This window comes from Megalobrama amblycephala, linkage group LG18, assembly GCF_018812025.1.
Source record: "Megalobrama amblycephala isolate DHTTF-2021 linkage group LG18, ASM1881202v1, whole genome shotgun sequence".
NCBI classification, from domain to species: domain Eukaryota; kingdom Metazoa; phylum Chordata; class Actinopteri; order Cypriniformes; family Xenocyprididae; genus Megalobrama; species Megalobrama amblycephala.
In genome coordinates this window covers 37793207-37814687 of record NC_063061.1, presented here as the reverse complement: position 1 = coordinate 37814687, position 21481 = coordinate 37793207, and the positions used below count along the sequence as shown (strand labels likewise).

At 37.9% G+C, this 21481-nt stretch overlaps 1 protein-coding gene across 12 annotated transcripts in view; it reads right to left on the bottom strand.

Annotated features, from left to right (window-relative positions):
• Positions 1–21481, bottom strand: part of LOC125252682 (NLR family CARD domain-containing protein 3-like) — a 54289-nt gene that overhangs the window by 19415 nt on the left and 13393 nt on the right. For 4 of the 12 annotated variants that reach the window (XM_048166182.1, XM_048166184.1, XM_048166180.1 and 1 more), the window contains 3 exons: positions 21008–21112; positions 20041–20145; positions 15399–15485 (listed from right to left, as the gene is read on the bottom strand). In XM_048166182.1, the coding sequence (XP_048022139.1) occupies positions 15399–15485; positions 20041–20145; positions 21008–21112 (297 nt within the window). Of the gene's footprint in view, positions 1–15398; positions 15486–20040; positions 20146–20326; positions 20438–21007; positions 21113–21291; positions 21475–21481 lie in introns of those variants that run through there. The other 8 variants (XM_048166186.1, XM_048166187.1, XM_048166189.1 and 5 more) reach the window with 7 other exon arrangements.

Here is a 21481-nt window from a genome sequence, read left to right as displayed (position 1 = left end):
GATTGTTTATGATTGTTGATTGTTTCCCTTTATTTATTACAAACAAATGAAGGGAAACTTTCTTTAAAATATCTTGTGTTCCACAAACATAAATGATGACATAAGTTTTAATTTTTGGGTAAACTATCCCTTTAATACAGATTCAGGTGTGATTTGCATAAATGTACATAAAAAGTAATTTAAAGTCTAAAAACACTAATAAATAGATAATTCCCATAAAAAAAAAAAAAAATAAAAAAAAAATATATATATATATATATATATATATATATATATATATATATATATGACTGCAAATTGTAATATTATATCTGATTAACACTAAATATGATTAATTACAGAAACAATTCATTTGTTAATTTTAATTGATTCACACAGACCTGCTTACTTTATCTATTTGGATACTATATCCAATATATATATATATAGTGACGTGCAGTGGTGTTCTGAAATCGAGGCAAACAATGACCTCAGTTTATTTATTTTTAAATTTTTATAAATCACATGTAAATTCATGTCCACTACTTTTAACATTGCCACATTTTCCTTGTTAATTGAACATTACTTTACATTACATCAAACAAGAAAAAAAGAAACCAAATACAATTCTATTTTCTAGTTTTTTACTTTAACAATGTAATTAATGTTCTATTTATTAAAACCATGTCAGTCTTATCAAGTTAGTGTTTTAAGAATTTTTACATATTACAAAAAATAACTCAAGGCATTAACATTTTAAACAGTATTTGTGTATTGATTTCAGCTGTTCTTTTTAATAGTCAAGTCAAATCAAGTCATCTTCATTTAGCGCTTTTTACAATACAGATTGTTTCAAAGCAGCTTCACAGTGATAATAGTAAAATTAATGGACAGATTGTTTTGGCTTTACAGAAGCTCAAGGAAAAAGCAATTACTGAGCTAAAGTAAGTTTTTGCTTACTTTTTTACATCTCATATCTTCAACCTGCTCAAATGTTCCTATAAATATATTTCCCTTAAATGTGCATTCTGAATAATAAATAAATGTTTTTTCCAACTAACCTGCCACAGTCCAGTGTTCGTCTTTTTATTAACAGTATTTGTCTCTTAACCATGTTTTTTTTAATTGAAAAAATGTAGTACCATGTTTTTTTCGTTGGTTGATTACCACTTGTATTACCACAGTTTTACTACAAATACCATGGTTGATTTGTGGTTACCATGTGTAACTATAAACATTGTTTTTTGGTTGTACTTGTAGTAAAACCATGGTTAATTTTTGTAAGAGCAGTATTTAAAAAGATAAATGAATGTGCCTTAACTGCCTTAAAGAAGACCTATTATGCAAAATTCACTTTTGCATGGTGTTTGGATGTAAATGTCCGTTGGCAGTGTGTGTACTAGAGGTCTACAAAGAGTACCTGAGACCCGAGGACCCGGGGACCCAACCCGGGACCCGTATGGGTTCGGGTCTATATTTTAAATGTTCAGCCAGGTCCGGGTCAGGTCCCAATCTATTACTTTGGTTCCTGGGTCTGTTTAACTCGAAGATCACCAGTCAGTCAGCACTGTGCGTGTGTTTTGTAACTTGCAAAGAGTGGTAACGCTTTAGATTACAGCCCGGAAAATACTGCAACTAATTACAACGAATTTACAGCGTAACTTTCAATATATAGTGTACCTATAAATTAAGTATGTGTAAGTATAGGGGAACAACATGTAAAGTCTTGGGAATAAAGGGGTAACAACCAGGAAAATAACATATTATTTGTACTGTAAGCATTTTAGAACTAAGGGGTACTTATACTATTATGATAGACAACAATCTTACGCTTAGGAGCAATTTAGCGAGAAAGTGCACTGATTAAGTTGTTTCAAGGCAAATAGAAAGTACTAATGCAATCTTTTTTTAATACATGGGGAAATATACTTTTGTTTCATGTAGTTACAGGGTAAGTATGACATTGCAGGCTGTAAATGAAAGTGGTGCTTGTTACACTCTTGTTTCATGTAGTTACAGGGTAAGTAATAATAATAAAAAAAACCTGCAAACAATCTGATATCACTGACTCCAAAACCTTTATTTGAAAAACAACTTAAAGGTGCAATATGTAATATTTTTGCAGTAAAATATCCAAAAACCACTAGGCCAGTGTTATATATTTTGTTCACTTGAGTACTTACAATATCCCAAATGCTTCCAATTATTTGTAAATCATGAGAAAATTGCAATTTTAACTAAGGTTTACGATTTTATTTTGTAGAAACCATGGAAACACCAAAGACGCTTTAATATAATACACATTTTAATAGACAAGGGAATAACTGTTGATATATTAGACAGAAAACAAATTATTGTTATATAGCTCAACACGTTTAGTCTTATCGTTTAAATCAGTTTTCTTGATTTTTTGCGAGTACTGTGCTTTACCATGCCTCAGAGAAAAACAATATTTTGTGAAGTAGCTTACATAGCATAATCAGATACAGCTTTATTTTTAGTAACAGTAATACAGCATTTTCTCCATCATACAATACGTTTTAAAATGAATTGCATGCCATTTATCAACACAACCCATCCAATATTTAATATGATATTCTAAAATCGATCTAGCTTACTGCAGTGTGTCTCAAACAAGTGTCTCACAGCAGCCGCCAAGCAAACGCACAGAGTAACGTTATAACATCTTTTTCAGCACTCAAATGTATCTAATACGATAAACAGAGCTGCGTTACCTCATACTCATGACCGGAAAAGCGGAAGCAGCGCTGGCAACTGTGGAATAATAAAAGTTTGCGCGTGTGTTGAGCAATCGCTCCAGCGGCCTCGTTCACCTCCCACAACACTCGGTCCTGCTCTGCTTCATACTACAATAACGTTAATAATCACATCCATGAACAAGATTTCTTCCCGAGTCCTATCCCTGTCCTTTTGCACTGTCCGTTGAGGTGAAGACCACATGTCCCAAGATTCCACTCTCAAACTTGGCGTCATCAAGCTATGCCTTTGTTTTGAATAGGCCTCTAGTGACCTCTAGCGACAAAATTATTAAATACTGCATCTTTAATTAAAAACAGGTCTAAAACACTTATTATTCAGTTCATTAATTTTTTGTTTTAATCAACTTTTCATTTCAAATTCTAAAGTCCAGACAGAAAGTAACACGTTTTGTCCCTTTGATGTTGTTGTTTCTCGCTTGGCTTCCTCCTCTTGTTTCTCAACTGATGAATCTTAAGAAGGAATCCCATTAAAAGAAAATACAATAGGCTACATCCAGAAATTTTCTCATGGTTTAGGCTATTCATCTTTTCGCTTTCAACCAACTGTCACCAGCGTCTGCGTGAGAGTCAACTTTGTGTTTGACGAAGCATATTGTAATGAGCAACGTGAAGCTTTCATGACGTTCTCGCAGGAGATTCATGTGAAAAACTTGCGCGAGAACTGCCGTCTCTGTTATTCTGTCTTGTTTGTTTCTCATTATCATTATCTGTTATTCTGTGTATTTTGTTGTGAGCATTAATAAAAAAAATTAAAAAATAAACTGACGCCATCCGACATCCGCGTGACTTTTTGCGTGAGTTTCTCGGCACGCTTACATCACGCTTCAAGTTACGTCAAGCATGAACTCTCAACCCTCTCATGCACACACAGGTGACAGTTGGTCCAAAGTAAAAGTTTTTTTAAAATAATAATTTTTTTTTAAATGTATTTTTTTTTTTAAATAGTTGTATTTGTATATATATATACAAGAGGAGGAGGAAGCCAAGCAAGAGAAACGAATAAGAAGTGTTGTAACTTTAAATCTGTTTTTCAAATAAAGTTTTCGGAGTCAGTGATATCAAATTTTTTGTGTTTTTTTTTTTTTATTACTTACCCTGTAACTACATGAAACAAGAGATTAACAATCACCACTTTAATTTGCAGCCCACAATGTCATATTTACTCTGTAACTTCATGAAACAAGAGTGTAGCAAGCACCACCTTAATTTACGGCCCACAATGTGATACTTACCATATAACTATATGAAACAAAGGTATATTTCCCCATCTATTGAAAAAAAGATTGCAATAGTTCTTTCTACTTGCCTTGAAACGACCTAATCAGTGCACTTTCTCACTAAATTGCTCCCAAACGTAAGATTGTAGATCTATCTATCAAAATAGTATAAGTACCCCTTAGTTCTAAAATACTCATGAGTGCCCCTAGCCATCAGAAGCAGAGCGGGCGGAGATGCAAGCAAACGGTGATCATCGATTGTTTTCACGTGTTGTCATGCCCTGGCGGGCAAAACAAGGCTTTACTCCATTGACCGCCAGTCGTTTTTACCAGGTTTGTAGTAAGATTTAATGTAGTAAGACAGTAAGTACTTTAAAGGTGCCCTAGAATCTCCATTTCACAAGATGTAATATAAGTCTAAGGTGTCCCCTGAATGTGTCTGTGAAGTTTCAGCACAAAATACCCCATAGATTTTTTTTATTATATCATGTTTTAACTGCCTATTTTGGGGTGGGATTAAAAATGCTCCGATTTGTGTGTACACCTTTAAATGTTCGTGCTTCCCACCCCTCAATAACTTTAAATTTAACAGTACATTAGCAACATGCCAACAAAACATTTACAAATGAAGAGTTTGGTTCCAAAACGCAATAACTCCATTTTGATTCATTTGAGTAAAAAGGTGTTCCCTTTCGAAGGGAACTTCAACTCTGCGTTGAAACGCTTTGGGGAACGTCACACGTGACCCGGTGTCTGAAAGCCAACTATCCAACAACTCCAATCCCTCTTGGCCAGCGATAGCCTATGACGTAATATGGCATGACCCGGAAGTATAAAAGGAGCGCCTGGAGAAACAGATTATATCTATAATATATAATATGCCTTACAAATGTTCAAGAGAGTGTGTTCATCCGTGTCCCAGCTTTTGACACTTGATATACACATTTCTAGGTGTTTTCTGTCTGGGAGAGGAGTGTGCATAGACAGCGCTTGAGGGCGCTGTCTGTGTGTTTTTCCGTTATTTACTGTGAGCGTCTCCCTATTGGGACGCCCTCGTTCTCGTTTGGCACTCTTCTCGAGGGAAGAGGTATCCGCATCTGTGCCTGGTGATTCTGGCCCCGTTTGTGCTGAGGCAAAACGGCGGCTGCAATCATAGGGCTTGCAAGTGAGCTCGTTGGGAAGTTTGAGAAAGTTGTATTCTCTCTCAACTCCCCCGGGGCTGACGAGGATGAGTTGTTGGATGACGATGATGTCCGTGTTTGACGTCATCGCGTCCGGCAGTGCGCGCCCCGCTGGCTGCTGTGCATGCGGAGTTGCTGGTGTTTTTGCGACGCACTTTTCGGCAGGCTGCAGCTGCTGTGAGAGCACGTTAAGAAAGGGGCCGCGCGTGGACGGCTCGACGAGCGGTTCCTTTCTGTCCATGAATGCTGCAGCTCCCATAAACTTTCCATTCCTTCCTGATCTCCTTGTTTGAGATCGGGAGGGCATGGAAAAACCCCTAGCCATTCAGATTTGTATCTGAGCCCAGAGAGACTGGAGGGGGAAGAAGCGAGAGTGAGATGGGTGATCGGTTGTAAACACTGTTGCGTTTGTAATCAATATATATATATGTGTGTGTGTGTGTGTGTGTGTGTATGTATGTTTATTTATATGCATGTATGTATATTTTATAGACATATATCATGCTCAGATGCTTCTTATGGTCAGACTGATGGCTGGGCCCATAGTGATTTTTCTGTCGGCCCGCTTTTTCGGTTTGATTATGAGAGGATCTTTTAGGCTTTAATGAACCCTAGATTTTATCCTTTCATGTGGAGAAAAAGGAGTATTAGGAGTCTTTGGTCTTTGAGCCACAGGAGGGTCTATATTTTATGTTTTTAAAATTAGACCTTGTTTTCCTGTATAGTTTTTCTGGGCATGTAGTCAGAAAAGGTAAGGGGTTTTGGGGCAAACTGAAGTTGATAGGTTGGCTAGAAAGATATATTGTGCAGGACACAAAATGGCCGCCTCTTAGCCACCAGTTGTTAAGAGTAGCTTCTCATCTGCTGTTTTCTAGAGTAGTTTGAGTTAGCACTCGTCACTTCAGTTAGTATGTATGTTTAGGTTGGCCTTAATCGGCCGCCTGACATTGTTTGCTTGTGAGCTTTGCTTTCTTTCTCTTATCCATGAGATTTGGAGGTGAAGCCCAGGCTTCACTAGGCTTGTGGCCCTGTAAGAAGGCCTGTAGCTTAGTGGCTAGGCTAGAGCTAGGTTAGGTGTGTTATATGTTAACCCTATGTATACTATCCCTTGTCAGGAGGTATAGTTCCTAGTTCTGGCCTCCTCCCGAGGGAGTTGTTAGGCTGTATGCCCATTGTCCCCTTGTTTATGTAGGTGCAATTGGTGAGTTAACAGCTAAGGTTGTAGGCTGTTTTGAGACTCCCTGGTGCTGTTTTTCTCAGGTGGTAGGCCCTTATCTTTGCGTAGATAAGTTATCAGTGTATGCTAGGCCCCACTTTCATACTTTAGAATTTTTTTTTTTCCTCTGAGCCACTAGATTTTCCATTCAAGTTTGAGTTGACAGTGCTAGCTTTTTAGCCTCCGTCCTCTAGGGCTCAGTACAGATTTGCGAATCTGTTTGGAGAGAACATTTATCCTATTAGGATAGCATGTATTTCAAAGCATTGTGTTTTGCTTTGAGTTCTAGCCTTTTGCCCTACATTTGTATGTGAGCTTACTTATGCTGCCACAGGTTAGCACCTGTTCTCATAATAGCAGGCCTTTTTTGATATTAGCCTCTATTTAGAGAGATTGGTGACTATTTTAATATTCCTCAGTTAGGGTTTATTTGTGTCACTGAGTGCATCACCTGCTGGATTGCATACTCAGGGTAGTGTTAGAACTGTTTTTGCAGTCTGGTTTCTATTAGCTCCCTTTGGTTATCTTGATAACAGCTATATTGCATATAACTTGGAATGTAGGCTCTTATGTCTTTAGCCTCTTTCTAGTTAGCAGCTTATGTTTTTCAAGTGCTGTTGTTAGGTGATCATAGTTTGCTCACATAGATTTTACACTGCCACAGGCTTTTGCCACGTGCCTGTTTAAGGTAGTAGGCCTCCCCATAGACCATGTAGGCATTTATTGGTTCCCTTTAGTCACTGGAGTAGGGTACATTGCCTGTTGGAATGTGTAGCCATAGCTCAGGTTGTAGTTAGCTTCCCACAGCTTTGCTGGGTTACAGCTGTTTCCCTGTAAGCTTGGTTCCCTTATATTCACGAGCTGGCGCCACGTGTCACTGAAATGGTAGGCCCCAGAGGTGTAAAGTACTTGAGTAATTTTACTTGATTACTGTACTTAAGTATTATTTTTGGGGATTTTTACTTTACTTGAGTACATTTAAAAATCAGTACTTTTACTTTTACTTGATTACATTTTTTGAGAAAAAAGAGTACTTTTTACTCCTTACAATTTTATTTACAGTCAAAAAGTACTTATTTTTTGGAGATCACTTCATTCTATTTTCTTTTGCTATTACCAAACCAATTGAATTGCGCTGATGACCAGTTTAATTTAATGGTTATTTATTCAATGAGATTCATTTTCACATTCCATGAAATTGGTCAGACATGTTCATTGGTCCTTTGGAAGTGACGTCATGTTGCATCAATTACCACAATGCACAGCACCTTGACCTCAAAGAATATACACTAACAAGAAGCAACACTCAACAGAATGTTCCATTGCAACACCTGCGCCAGCAGCGGCCTTGTATTTCCGCCATTTTGGGGTGAAGGCGACTTGGCAGTCCACTAGTTTCTATGGCAAAATCAGCTGCTTTGTTAAAAAAACAAACTAAAAATCAGTTTGGGTTAAAACTCTTTAAAAGATCTAGTATTAGTATTAGACTTATAAACCCTGAATTAATACCGACATATGAAATTGAAATTATGATATGCATCAGAAAAATTGGGAATGTTGGACAATAAATATATGAAAATAACAGCTTGATTTTGCAGTGTTGTCTAATGTCCATTGAAGCAAAAGTGTCCAAAAGTGGGAATTATGCGATAATGGACACAGCAGATCATAAGATCATTATGTTTGTAGCGTGATCCATTAAAACGTACAATATAGCTTATTTCAGTTCAGATCTAGATATTATTATTATTACTCCACTAGGTCTGAAATATATTGTTCGCTGCAAACATGATGATCTTAAATTAATTAATTATTAATTTACTATTAATAAATGTGTAAAGTTTCATAAAATGAAAATGCTCAATAAAGTAGGCTAACTACGTTACCTCAGATGGATGAATGGTTGGATTCCACAACTGGTAAAATAAAACGTATATAAGACAATACAACATTTACTGTAGGAGCCATACAATTTACTGGTGACTTAATTTAAAAAACTGTTCTATTGCGCTTCTGATTTGGCAGTGAAATTCACCGATTTGGGGTGCATAAGATGTGAAGGATTCAATGGTCCAGTTAGTATTTTCACCCCATAATGGTGGCCGCGCTACCGGAGCGCCATCTAGTGACTGTTGCCTAAAAAGTATCAGAGTGTCGCCTCTTGGGTTCTAAGCTCTTTGTTGACCTGGAAATTACAGCGGGTACGGAAAGTATTCAGACCCCCTTAAATTTTTCACTCTTTGTTATATTGCAGCCATTTGCTAAAATCATTTAAGTTCATTTTTTTCCTCATTAATGTACACACAGCACCCCATATTGACAGAAAAACACAGAATTGTTGACATTTTTGCAGATTTATTAAAAAAGAAAAACTGAAATATCACATGGTCCTAAGTATTCAGACCCTTTGCTGTGACACTCATATATTTAACTCAGGTGCTGTCCATTTCTTCTGATCATCCTTGAGATGGTTCTACACCTTCATTTGAGTCCAGCTGTGTTTGATTATACTGATTGGACTTGATTAGGAAAGCCACACACCTGTCTATATAAGACCTTACAGCTCACAGTGCATGTCAGAGCAAATGAGAATCATGAGGAACTGCCTGAAGAGCTCAGAGACAGAATTGTGGCAAGGCACAGATCTGGCCAAGGTTACAAAAAAATTTCTGCTGCACTTAAGGTTCCTAAGAGCACAGCGGCCTCCATAATCCTTAAATAGAAGACGTTTGGGACGACCAGAACCCTTCCTAGAGCTGGCCGTCCGGCCAAACTGAACTATTGGGGGAGAAGAGCCTTGGTGAGAGAGGTAAAGAAGAACCCAAAGATCACTGTGGCTGAGCTCCAGAGATGCAGTCGGGAGAAAGTTGTAGAAAGTCAACCATCACTGCAGCCCTCCACCAGTCGGGGCTTTATGGCAGAGTGGCCTGACGAAAGCCTCTCCTCAGTGCAAGACACATGAAAGCCTGCATAGAGTTTGCCAAGATGGTGAGAAATAAGATTCTCTGGTCTGATGAGACCAAGATAGAACTTTTTGGCCTTAATTCTAAGCGGTATGTGTGGAGAAAAGCAGGCACTGCTCATCACCTGTCCAATACAGTCCCAACAGTGAAGCATGGTGGTGGCAGCATCATGCTGTGGGGGTGTTTTTCAGCTGCAGGGACAGGACGACTGGTTGCAATTGAGGGAAAGATGAATGCGGCCAAGTACAGGGATATCCTGAATGAAAACCTTCTCCAGAGTGCTCAGGACCTCAGACTGGGCCGAAGGTTTACCTTCCAACAAGACAATGACCCTAAGCACACAGCTAAAATAATGAAGGAGTGGCTTCACAACAACTCTGTGACTGTTCTTGAATGGCCCAGCCAGAGCCCTGACTTAAACCCAATTGAGCATCTCTGGAGAGACCTAAAAATGGCTGTCCACCAACGTTTACCATCCAACCTGACAGAACTGGAGAGGATCTGCAAGGAGGAATGGCAGAGGATCCCCAAATCCAGGTGTGAAAAACTTGTTGCATCTTTCCCAAAACTACTCATGGCTGTATTAGATCAAAAGGGTGCTTCTACGAAATACTGAGCAAACGGCCTGGATACTTAGGACCATGTGATATTTCAGTTTTTCTTTTTTAATAAATCTGCAAAAATGTAAACAATTCTGTGTTTTTCTGTCAAAATGGGGTGCTGTGTGAACATTAATGAGGAAAAAAATGAACTTAAATGATTTTAGCAAATGGCTGCAATATAACAAAAAGTGAAAAATTTAAGGGGGTCTGAATACTTTCCGTACCCACTGTATAACAGTCAGTGGAAGAAAATGGAGGAAGTCAAAAATCAGCCACAGAATCAAGAGCACCCATGGCCAACAGTTCATCTGATGATGAAGATTTTTTTGCTTCTTTGAAACAGACAACACATGAAGCCAGCAAAGAGTTGGATGGATATCTGGCCTGTGTTTCAGACACCAGTGTTTCAGGCACTGCAGGATTGATTTTTAGCCCCAAAAGAGCTAGGCTTGACACTCACAATTTTGAAAATCAACTTCTGCTTAAGTTAAATCCGAGGTTTTGCAACTTTGAGTAGCATGTTGCATACTGGCATTGGGTAGTAGTCTTATAGTTTGATAATTAAATACAATTAAACACAAACAGTTCTAAAGGAGGATAAAACTTTGTATGTGGTTCATTCACTTCATGTTTTTAGAGATTAAAAGCTTATACAAGAATCTCTAGTTTTCATTCTTGCTGTTACTTTTACTTTTTTAATACTCAAGTACAATTTTAATGTAGTACTTTTTTACTTTTACTCGAGTATGATTCTGGACAGATACTTTTACTTTTAATTGAGTAAAATTTTCACTCAGTACTTGTACTTTCACTTGAGTAACATTTTTGAGTACTTTTTACACCTCTGGTAGGCCCTAATAAGGCCTCCTTTTAGTTTACACATTGGCACAGTTTGTGTTTATATGGACAAACGGGCTGAACGCCACATGTTGCTGAACTTGAAGGCCCCATAAGGCCTCCTTTTTAGCTGACATGCTGGCAGGATGCTTGTGAATCCAATACCACCATCGGCCACGCCCCACCTCTGTTGAGTAGGCCTTAAGCAGGCCTCTCATGGAGTATGGTGGCTTAATATGCATTCCTTCTCTCAATATGATGCGTGAAAGGTTTTCCACTGAATGCATGGCCTGTTGGTTGGTATGGTCTTGGACTGGCTGATGCCACGTGTTTACTAGGGTAGGCCCTAATAAGGCCTCCTTTTATTTTACATGTTGGCACAGTTTGTGTTTATATGGACAAACGGGCTGAACGCCACGTTGCTGAACCGGAAGGCCCCATAAGGCCTCCTTTTTAGCTGACATGTTGGCAGGATGCTTGTGATTCCAGTACCACCATCGGCCCTGCCCCATCTCTGCTTTGAGTAGGCCTTAGGCAGGCCTCTCGTGGAGTATGGTGGCAGGATATGCATTTCCTTTTTAGAAACTAAATTGCTGAATGCATGGCCTGATGGTTGGTATGGTTATGGTCGCCACTAGCTGATGCCACGTGTTTACTAGGGTAGGCCCTATGGGTCTCCCGTGCAGCATGTTGTAGTTCAGTTATGTACTCCTCTCACTTTGAGAGTAAAAAGGTGCTTTTGAGTTTTTGTGGTAAAACCTTACTGAGGTTTGGTTTTAACTACATCAGCCTCCTTGAGTCTGGGTTTCTACTCTAGTTGAGCTAAATATCTACCTAGTATCTAGGTTGGTTCTATTTTCGCCCCTAGAACCCTAATGGCCACTATACTAATGCCGTATGTCTTAAAGGTTTTAGGCCCTCTCGGCCGCCTTTTTTGAACATACTAGCGTATTGTATGTATTATATTGTAGTGTAATCCTTCTGGTTGGCCAGGGCCCCAGGTGATTATTTAACCTCCTTATGGTTCAGTTATTTATCCTTCCTGGTGCTTTAAACACTGCCACGAGCTGATGCCACATGTCTGCTGAGGTCATAGGCCCGTCAAAGGCCTTCCTTAGTGCGTGTTTGCGTACGTTGTATTCCTCTTGCTTTCAAAGGGTAAAAAGGTTCTTTTACCAAATACACTGCTCGTTGGATTGTGTTAGGTAGATTGTCATGTGGGCACTTTACAGTTCAACTACTGTTACTAAGTCATATGTTCTGCTCCCAGCAAGACAGGTGTTCAAGGTGGCCCACACAGGCCACCATTGAATATCCTTCTAATATGGCGAAATGCTTTTCGTACGAGTCATGCTCCATATAAAGCTATTATCATGATGTAGGCCCCATTCTGGCCTCCATGATTATGTGCCCACAGTATGGTCTACCTGTTAGGTTGAGCTGTGTACTTCCCTGCTAGGGTTGTCTGTGTAATAGTGCTTAGCTCCCTAAGCTCCATGAGGCCTCCCATTGAGGATCAGCCCTAGGCTGGTTTGTGCTCCCCTGTATCAGGGTTCTCTAGCACACAGCCTCCTCAGTGCAAATAACCAGGCGCTGAGTAGATCCTAGGATGAGCGGATTATACTCCCCTCAATACGAGGGTTTATAGCACTTAGCTGAGTTCTGCTCTCCAGGATGCCCATCTCTACGTGTGGGTTTGAGTTGCTTACTGCCCCTCTCGCAGTCACTCTTACTTGCTCTCTTCTCTGAAGAATGCGTTATAGAGATTCTGTATTCAGACAGGGTTGGCCAAGACTAAGTTTGTCCTTTATCAAACCAGGTCGGCCTCCCTGGTGGCATTGGGGGTGACTTCGTTCCCCTCTAGTGACTGGCTGGGGCTCCTTTCGGTTCCCTGGCCACATTCCCTTTAACCCTTTAAGACCTGAAGGCTTTTTTAGAGTTTTTTTTCTGAGCGACACACACAAACGTAAAGACTCATAACTCCAAAACTGTAGCAAGGAGAGTCAAAAGGTAGGTATCATTTGATAGAACACTTTTTAAATTTTAAGAAAATATAAATTACATTACATTTGGACATTTTCTTGCTGAGAAACAGCTGATAAAAGACAAAAAATATATATAATTTTTTAAAAAAAATTGTCTTTTTTTATTTCACATGGAATAACTCAGGAACGCAATAAGATCGGATAAAAAAAAAATCTTTTTTGGAGATGATCTCCTACATTTGAGCTGCATCTGGTTCAAATTTCGTGGTGATAGCATAAAGTATAGTTTAATAAATTGTTATTCATTTTTTCTGCAGCCTGGTGGCGCCAACGGGCAGTAAACTCCGGTTTAGAGGCACTTCTCAGCACTCGTTTTTTTCAAAATGGTTAGGTGCATTAAAAAGATGAGATTTTAAGCTTTAAAATCTATTTTGTGTCATTCCATGTTGGAAAACGAACATGGATGGGTCCGGGAACATTGGATACACACTACATCCCAGAAAGATGAGGGGAATGTTTTTAGTCAAGTATGTTAAATCATTCCATGAGTAATATGTTGATTAATGTTGATTTTGGGTTCATTTTAATCTTGAGAATCTGCTTTAAATATTGATGTGTCATTTTCTATGATCTGTGCATTTTTCATGAAGTTATGAGCACGTGAAATATACATATTTGTATTCAGTTAGCGGCTGTGCTATTTTTGTTGTAAACGCATATTACTCAGACTCATTAGAGGGTGAAAACAACGCAACAGAAGCATGTTGGAGGCTTGATATGAAGGTTTAAAGTCTCTGGTTTTGTATGCAAAATTTTTATCGGCTCTTTGGAAAATTCCTTGGAAAATTTGGTCCCAGAAGCCTTGAGCAGCCTTGGTAGGCTTTCTACGGAAGGCCTCTTTGAGGGTCAGCTTGGGCTGTTGGCCGTAGGGAATGCTGTCACTGACAGCCTTTGTGTGACCCGAGGGTGAGTTGCTATCTGGCATTTCCTTCGAAACTGCTTGACGTTTGTCTAGCCATCTTTTGGCAAGCACTCTCCTTAAGCATGGCGGCATGGTTATATCGTTCCCCAAAGCATTTCAATGCAGAGTTGAAGTTCCCTTCGAAAGGGAACGTCTCATGTTACATATGTAACCATAGTTCCCTGAGAACCAGGGAACAAGACTCTGCGTTTCCTGTCTGTTATCACTGAGACAGCACAGCTGACCCCGGAGTGGAGCCAACATCAAGGTTATAAAAACTAATAAATGTATGCTGGGAGGACCACCCAGCCACATCAATATGTCGTGGATGGAAACTCCCGACATCAGAGCCTTTGAGGCCGCCATACCCCTGGTAGAATGGGCGCGGACAGCTAAAGGAGATGGCTGTCCGGCCGCTTCATAAGCAAGTGAGATGGCCTCAACCACCCACTTGCTCCTGATCCGAATTTAAAAAAGGAGGAGGACAGAAAGCCTGAAGTACAATAGGCCCTGGGACAAAGTCATCTTGTTAATGTTAGAAATGAATTATGTCTCCGTTTGTCATTACCGATTAAAGAGAATCTGGCGCCAACACAAGGTTAAAATAAACACATTTGCCGAGTACATTGGTATTAAAAACAGCTTTTAAAAACTGTCCATGATTCAGTTTTGGGGACCGTGACAGAAGTTTGATGTTGTTGTGAAAAAAGCAACAGTCTGCATTTTTCCTGCCTCATCTTCTTAATCTCCTCACGAATCATGCCGTAAAAATTATTAATTTTTCTGTTTTTGTTGATCACAAAGTACAAAGCAGATAAGGAAAACTAGGATGCCGGATGTATTCGGAGCGCCGCCATTACTGTTTACAGTGCGCGGAATGGTGCGCTATGATTGGTTGAGCGGATATATCACATTCTGCAGAGAAGGGAGACTGGTGTTTGTCGTGTTTTGGAAAGAAAGGGAGAAAACATGACAGAATAACATGAGGGAAATCGCATTTTGTGCAAAATTACTAAATATATAATGATATCATGATCATGAACAGTTATTATGGATCCATCTGCCATTTTCGCTATTGTCCTTGCTTGCTTACCTGCAGAACATCTGATGATTCGGCTGTGTAGATGTTAATAGGGGTTTAACAAGGGGTTCTTCAAATAAATTTTGTACAAAGCAATCATCAAAATATCTCTTCTCCAGTCTCTGAAAATGTCCGGATTTTGAAATTATCCCACGGATGCTTATTTTAAGAGGCGTTCATTCAACTAGGTGTTAACATCACACTGAAAATATACATAACTGGAAGAATAGATGCACTGCTTCTACAAGCACTTCCGGTAATCAATTCAGCTGTGATAAAGGTCTATTACGAGCTCTACGAGGACGTGAGCACTTTTTACGAGCCAGAATCTCATAGTTACAGTTATTATGATATGGTGTGAATTCCATTCCATTCATTCTCAATTACCCCTCACAAAACCCACTGCACACTTTAGGGGGTCTATTGATTTTCTATGAGCTCAAGGGAAGCACCAGAGATGCAGAGATTTTTTTAAAGTGTTTAAGTTATTTTGGCCTTTAGTTTGACAGGACAAGTCAATGAGAGATTATAGTATTGATTATAATAGGTTTCCTTTTATCAGTGATACAAAATGACTGTCCTATCCATACATTTACCTGTCCTCAGAAGTGTGGTCACATTTTATTCCAGCATCACTCTTCATTGGCACACAGCTGTGCTCTGGTGAGCCTGATATTTTCTGCCTGTAACAGTGCAATTTTTACTTTACTAAAATAAAAACAACAACAATTACAAACAACAACTTTTAGGAACATTTAAGAAAAGTGCACATTTGCAGTATAACTTATAGCAGCCATTTGCAATTATGTCATGAGTAATTTTGATTATGAACACATGATTGTCCTGTCTATAAATTTACCTGTCTTTGAAATTGCTGTCAATTTTAAAATGTAATGGTACATTCATTGAATTGTCACTCTTTATGGATAAAATGCTGGGCTCTGGTGAGTCCGATCTACTACATATGCAACTGTATAATAATAATAATAATAATAATAATAAAATCTGTTACAATTACAAATCACTTGCATTGTAAGCTTAATACAGATTCAGATGATTTACATGTGTCACTCCACGTCAATTCAAATCATGCATTCAAAGATTTGCAAACATACCTGCAAACTTTAACCCTTTCGAACGTGAGTTTAAAATTCGTATGTTTTGCGTCGTTTATGGTTGCTCAAATCGATAAAATCGTGAACCCAGAAGGTGTTTATATCGTTTACATAACTTATACCGTTTTTTATAACTTATATCATTTTTTTACCTTTAAAAGTTGTCGCCTTTAATAGTGTTTTGCGTCTGCTGATGCTGAAATTAAGATAGATACCGGCTTACCTTATTTGTTTTTGACTTGGTTAAATATCCACATTCTTCATGGTATCGTTTGCAGGGAAGAGAAGCTATTTTATCCCACTGAATGATAATTTGGTGTTTTCACTTCAGTTTTGTAGTATTTCGTTCACAATGTTGATCTGGTTACCATGAGAACAGTGTCACGAGCTGCTGCTTCAGCCATCATATGGTAGAAAATGTCCAAATAAATAAATGTTTAACAAGCTGACAGAAGTCGATTCAACAACAAAGACAACACTTTCAAAAACACTCAGCTATGTGATTATTTTTTTGAGTGATAGGGAGTGGGTTAAATAAGTCACATTATTAGATTTGATATACAACGTCTTCCCGTCACCTCCTCAACCAGCTTCCCTTAGTGTGTTTTTACACGTATAAAAGGCAACAATTGTACTACACCGTCCAGTTTTTTCTTTGAACGATGATGTGAACTCCTGTTGCAATTCTCGATTCAGCATAAATGACCTACAATGGCGACATTTTTCACAATCACGACAGAAAATCAAAATACTGCCCTAACTTCACTAGCAGGAAGGCAGCATGATATAAACAAACCAAACTAGAACTGAATGCAGCTTTACATCCTCTATATCTACCTCCTCAATGGCAATCAAGTCTTTCAATTCAGTGGAAAAATAGCTCCTCTTCATAACATAAGGATCACGTCAAACATATGTTGTGATTTTCTGTTTATACCTTTCTAAACCAGCACAGAAAGGACTTTTCTCCATCTCTTCCATTCTAATTTTCACTGCTTGCCCTCCACGGTATTTTGCGCGTCACCAGAACGTGATTGCAAAACGACCGTTATTTTAGAACGTTTGCCCTTATTGTTTCCATGGCAACACGTCTTGTATGTCACGAGCGCTGAACGCAGCCACAATAACACTGTATGACAGATGGATCACTATTATTTTGTTTTTCCTTTTTTATTTAAAATATTCGCAAAATTGCTTACCATCAACTATATGATATTCCGATTCTCAAATATGTGTAACCCTCTATGGTATGGTGTTGCCTCCAGGCAACATGGTCTATTTTAGTTTGTTTTTAATAAAATAAGGCACCAATTGATTGATCAAACATATCTCAGGACAGAATAACTCAAATACTAATCAATAAAAGTGCAACAAAGACCAAAACATGACCAACAGGGGTCCATTTTGTGTCCTGTTTCAGCACATGTCACATGACTCCATATTTTCTCCATTGAAAAGTGCTTTTTTTCACTTGTTTGTAACCATTGAATCACCCACAAAAAAATATGAGTCACCTTCACTGGCAAGTAAAGAAGTATTTTTAGGAACTTTACATTATATATCATAAAATGTTTTAGAGAAAATAACAAAAAACTGTATGTTGCCTCAAGGCAACATTGTACCATAATGGAATCGCATAAGGCCATACAGGCACAATAGGTTTGAATACAAATGTATCATATTTGTAAGGAAAAGAGTTAGAATTATCTAAATATGTTTGCATTTTCACATGATTTTGTAATGCACTTATGAGAATAGTAATTCACATACTATATCTGCATATATTATGATCTGCACATTTTCTATAGCACTTCAGAAAGGTATAAAACACAGGTAGCACTGGCAGTTAATGAGGGTGAGGATGAGGAGTTAATGAGGGGTCATACTGTGATGAGGAAGATGAAATCATAGTGACAATCCATCAGAGAGAGAGTGAGGGTGAGAGAGAAGATGGAGATGAGGATGAAGATGAATATGATAACTTGATATAATAACATAAAGATATGATGGTTTGGTAATACTTATGTTCCACTATGGTACAATGTTGCCTGAGGGCAACAGCTGGATATAAAATGTTACTTTTTATTAAATATGAAACTTTTAATACATTAAAAACTAGAGAAATTTGTTTGTTTAAGTGTCTAGTTAAAGAAATTGATGTTTTCAATAAAAACATTTCTTTTTTCTACATGAAAATGCCAAATGTTTAAATTTTTCCATTGTGGTACAATGTTGCCTCGAGGCAACAAACTTATAAAAATTAAATAAATTTAAAAATTATGAAAATGTTTATTGATATTGTTAAAGTGTCCAATTTTAAGCAGGAAAAACAACACAAATAATTTTTCCTCATTGATATCATATTGCGTACCATAGAGGGTTAAGTGAGTGTGATTTGTCGTTTTAAAAACTTTATAAATGATCTTTATCTTGATCTATAATGCGAGATGGGCGCCGCCATCTTAGTTTGCACTGCAGTTCACAGAGTCCTGTCAGTCGAATTTACAGCAGGTGAATTCATCAGTTTCTCCCAAAATATATGCAAGTGGCTGGTAAACTGGAAGAATAATAGAGTAAACTTTATAGTTAATTAGGCCCATTATGTGTGTCTGATATGAATAAATGTCGGCAAATTATATTCAAATTCACTGTTATTGCTGTTTCCACTGATGTCTGACATCAGCATGTATTTTATAAACTCTAAATGTATTGTTTAAATGGTGCTTATGCGTATTTAAATGTCTGAAACCTTAAAAGAAACATTATGTGGCTGAAAACACTGCATAGTTGTGATATATGACAAGCGCTGTGCGCGTCCATCTCGCAGCCAAAGCGCGAAAGCAGTTTGAATCTGGCAGTTATGTGATGTCATTGAATGTTCGAAATCCCATATGTGGGACCGTACGCCCAGGGGCACAGAAATAAAAATCCCATATGTTGGGACCGTACGCCCAGGGGCACAGAAATAAAAATCCCATATGTGGGACCGTACGCCCAGGGGCACAGAAATAAAAATCCCATATGTGGGACCGTACGCCCAGGGGCACAGAAATAAAAATCCCACATGTGGGACCGTACCGCTCAAAGGGTTAAAGTGGTGATAAAGGTGACATGATTACAAAGTAAATAGTAGTAGGGGGGTCTGAGGGCATCCTCCCACAGTAGAAATTTTTTGTGATTTTAACATGTAAACCAAGCATTCTGGTGCACTCTAACAAGAAAATAACTGGAAAAACAAAAAAAACAAACAACATTTGCTTCAAGTAAAAAAAAAATATTGACCCTATAGGGCTGGGCATTGATACAAATTTCACAATTGGATTAGATTTTGATTCAGAAGCTTGTGATTTGATTTTGATTTGATTACCTTCAATTCAATAATGATTAATTTGGGGCCTATCAGGTATAGCACATGGCAGAAAAATATTTCTCAACTACTGCTGTAAACTATACAGGGAACCACAGCTGGTACATCATTATAATATTAAAGGTTAAAATTAATTTATTTGCAAACTACTTACAAAAAGTAGCTTACATGAAGTTTTTATAATAATGTTATAACACGTTTTTAAAGACAATTACTTGTTTTTAATACTATGTTTCTATTCGTTTCTAATATCGGCTTAAACATTTAAACGTGACTGTCATAAAACGGTTTTATACATTCAGTATTGAAGCACATGTTAAGTACATGAATATGCAATGGCCTTTATATAGTCACAGTGGATATCAAAATGCTCCTCTCTAAGTTCATTTTTGTAGCTGACTAACAAGTTTTGACACTGAATGGCTTTTCTCAGGTAAGCTTTATGGTAAATGTGACATTTTTACAAGGTATTTTATTGGCGCTTTTCCGCTGTTAAAACAATGATTGATCGATTAACATTACATATGACATGATACGGATTTCAGTAAGTTGTACTGTATCTTCGGTATTAATTTATCCTACATCCATTCATGTTTATTTTGTGTTGTAAAGCGGAAGAGATGACGTCTGGTTCACGTACGCTCTGCCAGTTCACAGTTCACAGAGGTCATTTGATTTTCTGAGAGAAATATTGCAAAGATGTATCTGTAACTTTAATCAGTGACACAAAATGATCATCCCAATCTATAAATTTACCTGTCTTCAGAAGTGCAGTCACCTTTGAATTCATCATGTATTTGCTTAGATGCATTACTCCTCATGGACACACAGCTGCACATTGGTGAGTCTGATGTTTTCTGCCTATAACAGTGCAAATTTGACTTAATTTACAACAATAAAAACAAAACAATAAAAATTACAATCTGTTCAGAATAAACTTAATGATTAACAAAAAATAAAACTTTGTTGGGCCTACTTGATTGCTCAAATATATATTGTTTTTACATTTGTTTCAACATTTAATAGCCTAACTAATACGTACGCTCTGCCTCTGCCTCTGTTTGAACTGAAGCGCTACAGCGATGTGTCAGTCACACCACAGAGCGCCAAAATAGATCACGACAGCTCGAGAGACGTCTGGTCTCACTCCAGTCTATGGGAAAGTAGCCCATTTTCGATTTATTGTGCCTGCAAACTCACCCTGACACCCCCACGGGGCCCACCCCCGAAAAGAAAACACTTTGGATCTACACGATTCACATAAATGACATATTTTGATTCAAAACGGCGGATTTCACCAGAAAAGCGACTAGTTTGCAGGTATGTGCAAAGTATTTAATATCGGAAAAAAAAAATAAAACTGTATAAATAAATCATCACCATAAATAAATTTATTATATATTTTGATATGTGTATTTAATTGCATCTAAAACAGTTAATTGTGATTAATCACAGAAAATGATTGATTCACAGTTCACAGTTTTAATTCCTTTAAATATTTATCTCCATAAAAGTTTTGTTAAAAACCTTTTCTTTTTTTTTTTCTTTTTTTTGACAAGACAGTTTATGGAGAGACAGGAAGTGTTACGAAATGAAAAAGCATTTGGAATAACAGTTCACAGAGGTCATTTGATTTTCTGAGAGAAATATAGCAAAGATTGTGCAAATGTATCTGTAACTTTAATCAGTGACACAAAATGATCATCCCAATCTATAAATTTACCTGTCTTCAGAAGTGCAGTCACCTTTGAATTCATCATGTATTTGCTTAGATGCATTACTCCTCATGGACACACAGCTGCACATTGGTGAGTCTGATGTTTTCTGCCTATAACAGTGCAAATTTGACTTAATTTACAACAATAAAAACAAAAACAACAACAACAATCTGTTCAGAATAAACTTAATGATTAACAAAAAATAAAACTTTGTTGGGCCAACTTGATTGCTCAAATATATATTGTTTTTACATTTGTTTCAACATTTAATAGCCTAACTAATACGTACGCTCTGCCTCTGCCTCTGTTTGAACTGAAGCGCTACAGCGATGTGTCAGTCACACCACAGAGCGCCAAAATAGATCACACTGTAAAAAAAATCCCGTTGTTTCTACGGAAAAATACCGGCAGCTGTGGTTACCAGAACAATACTGTAAAAATGACATCAAACCGTAAACATACTTACGGAGTTACATGTG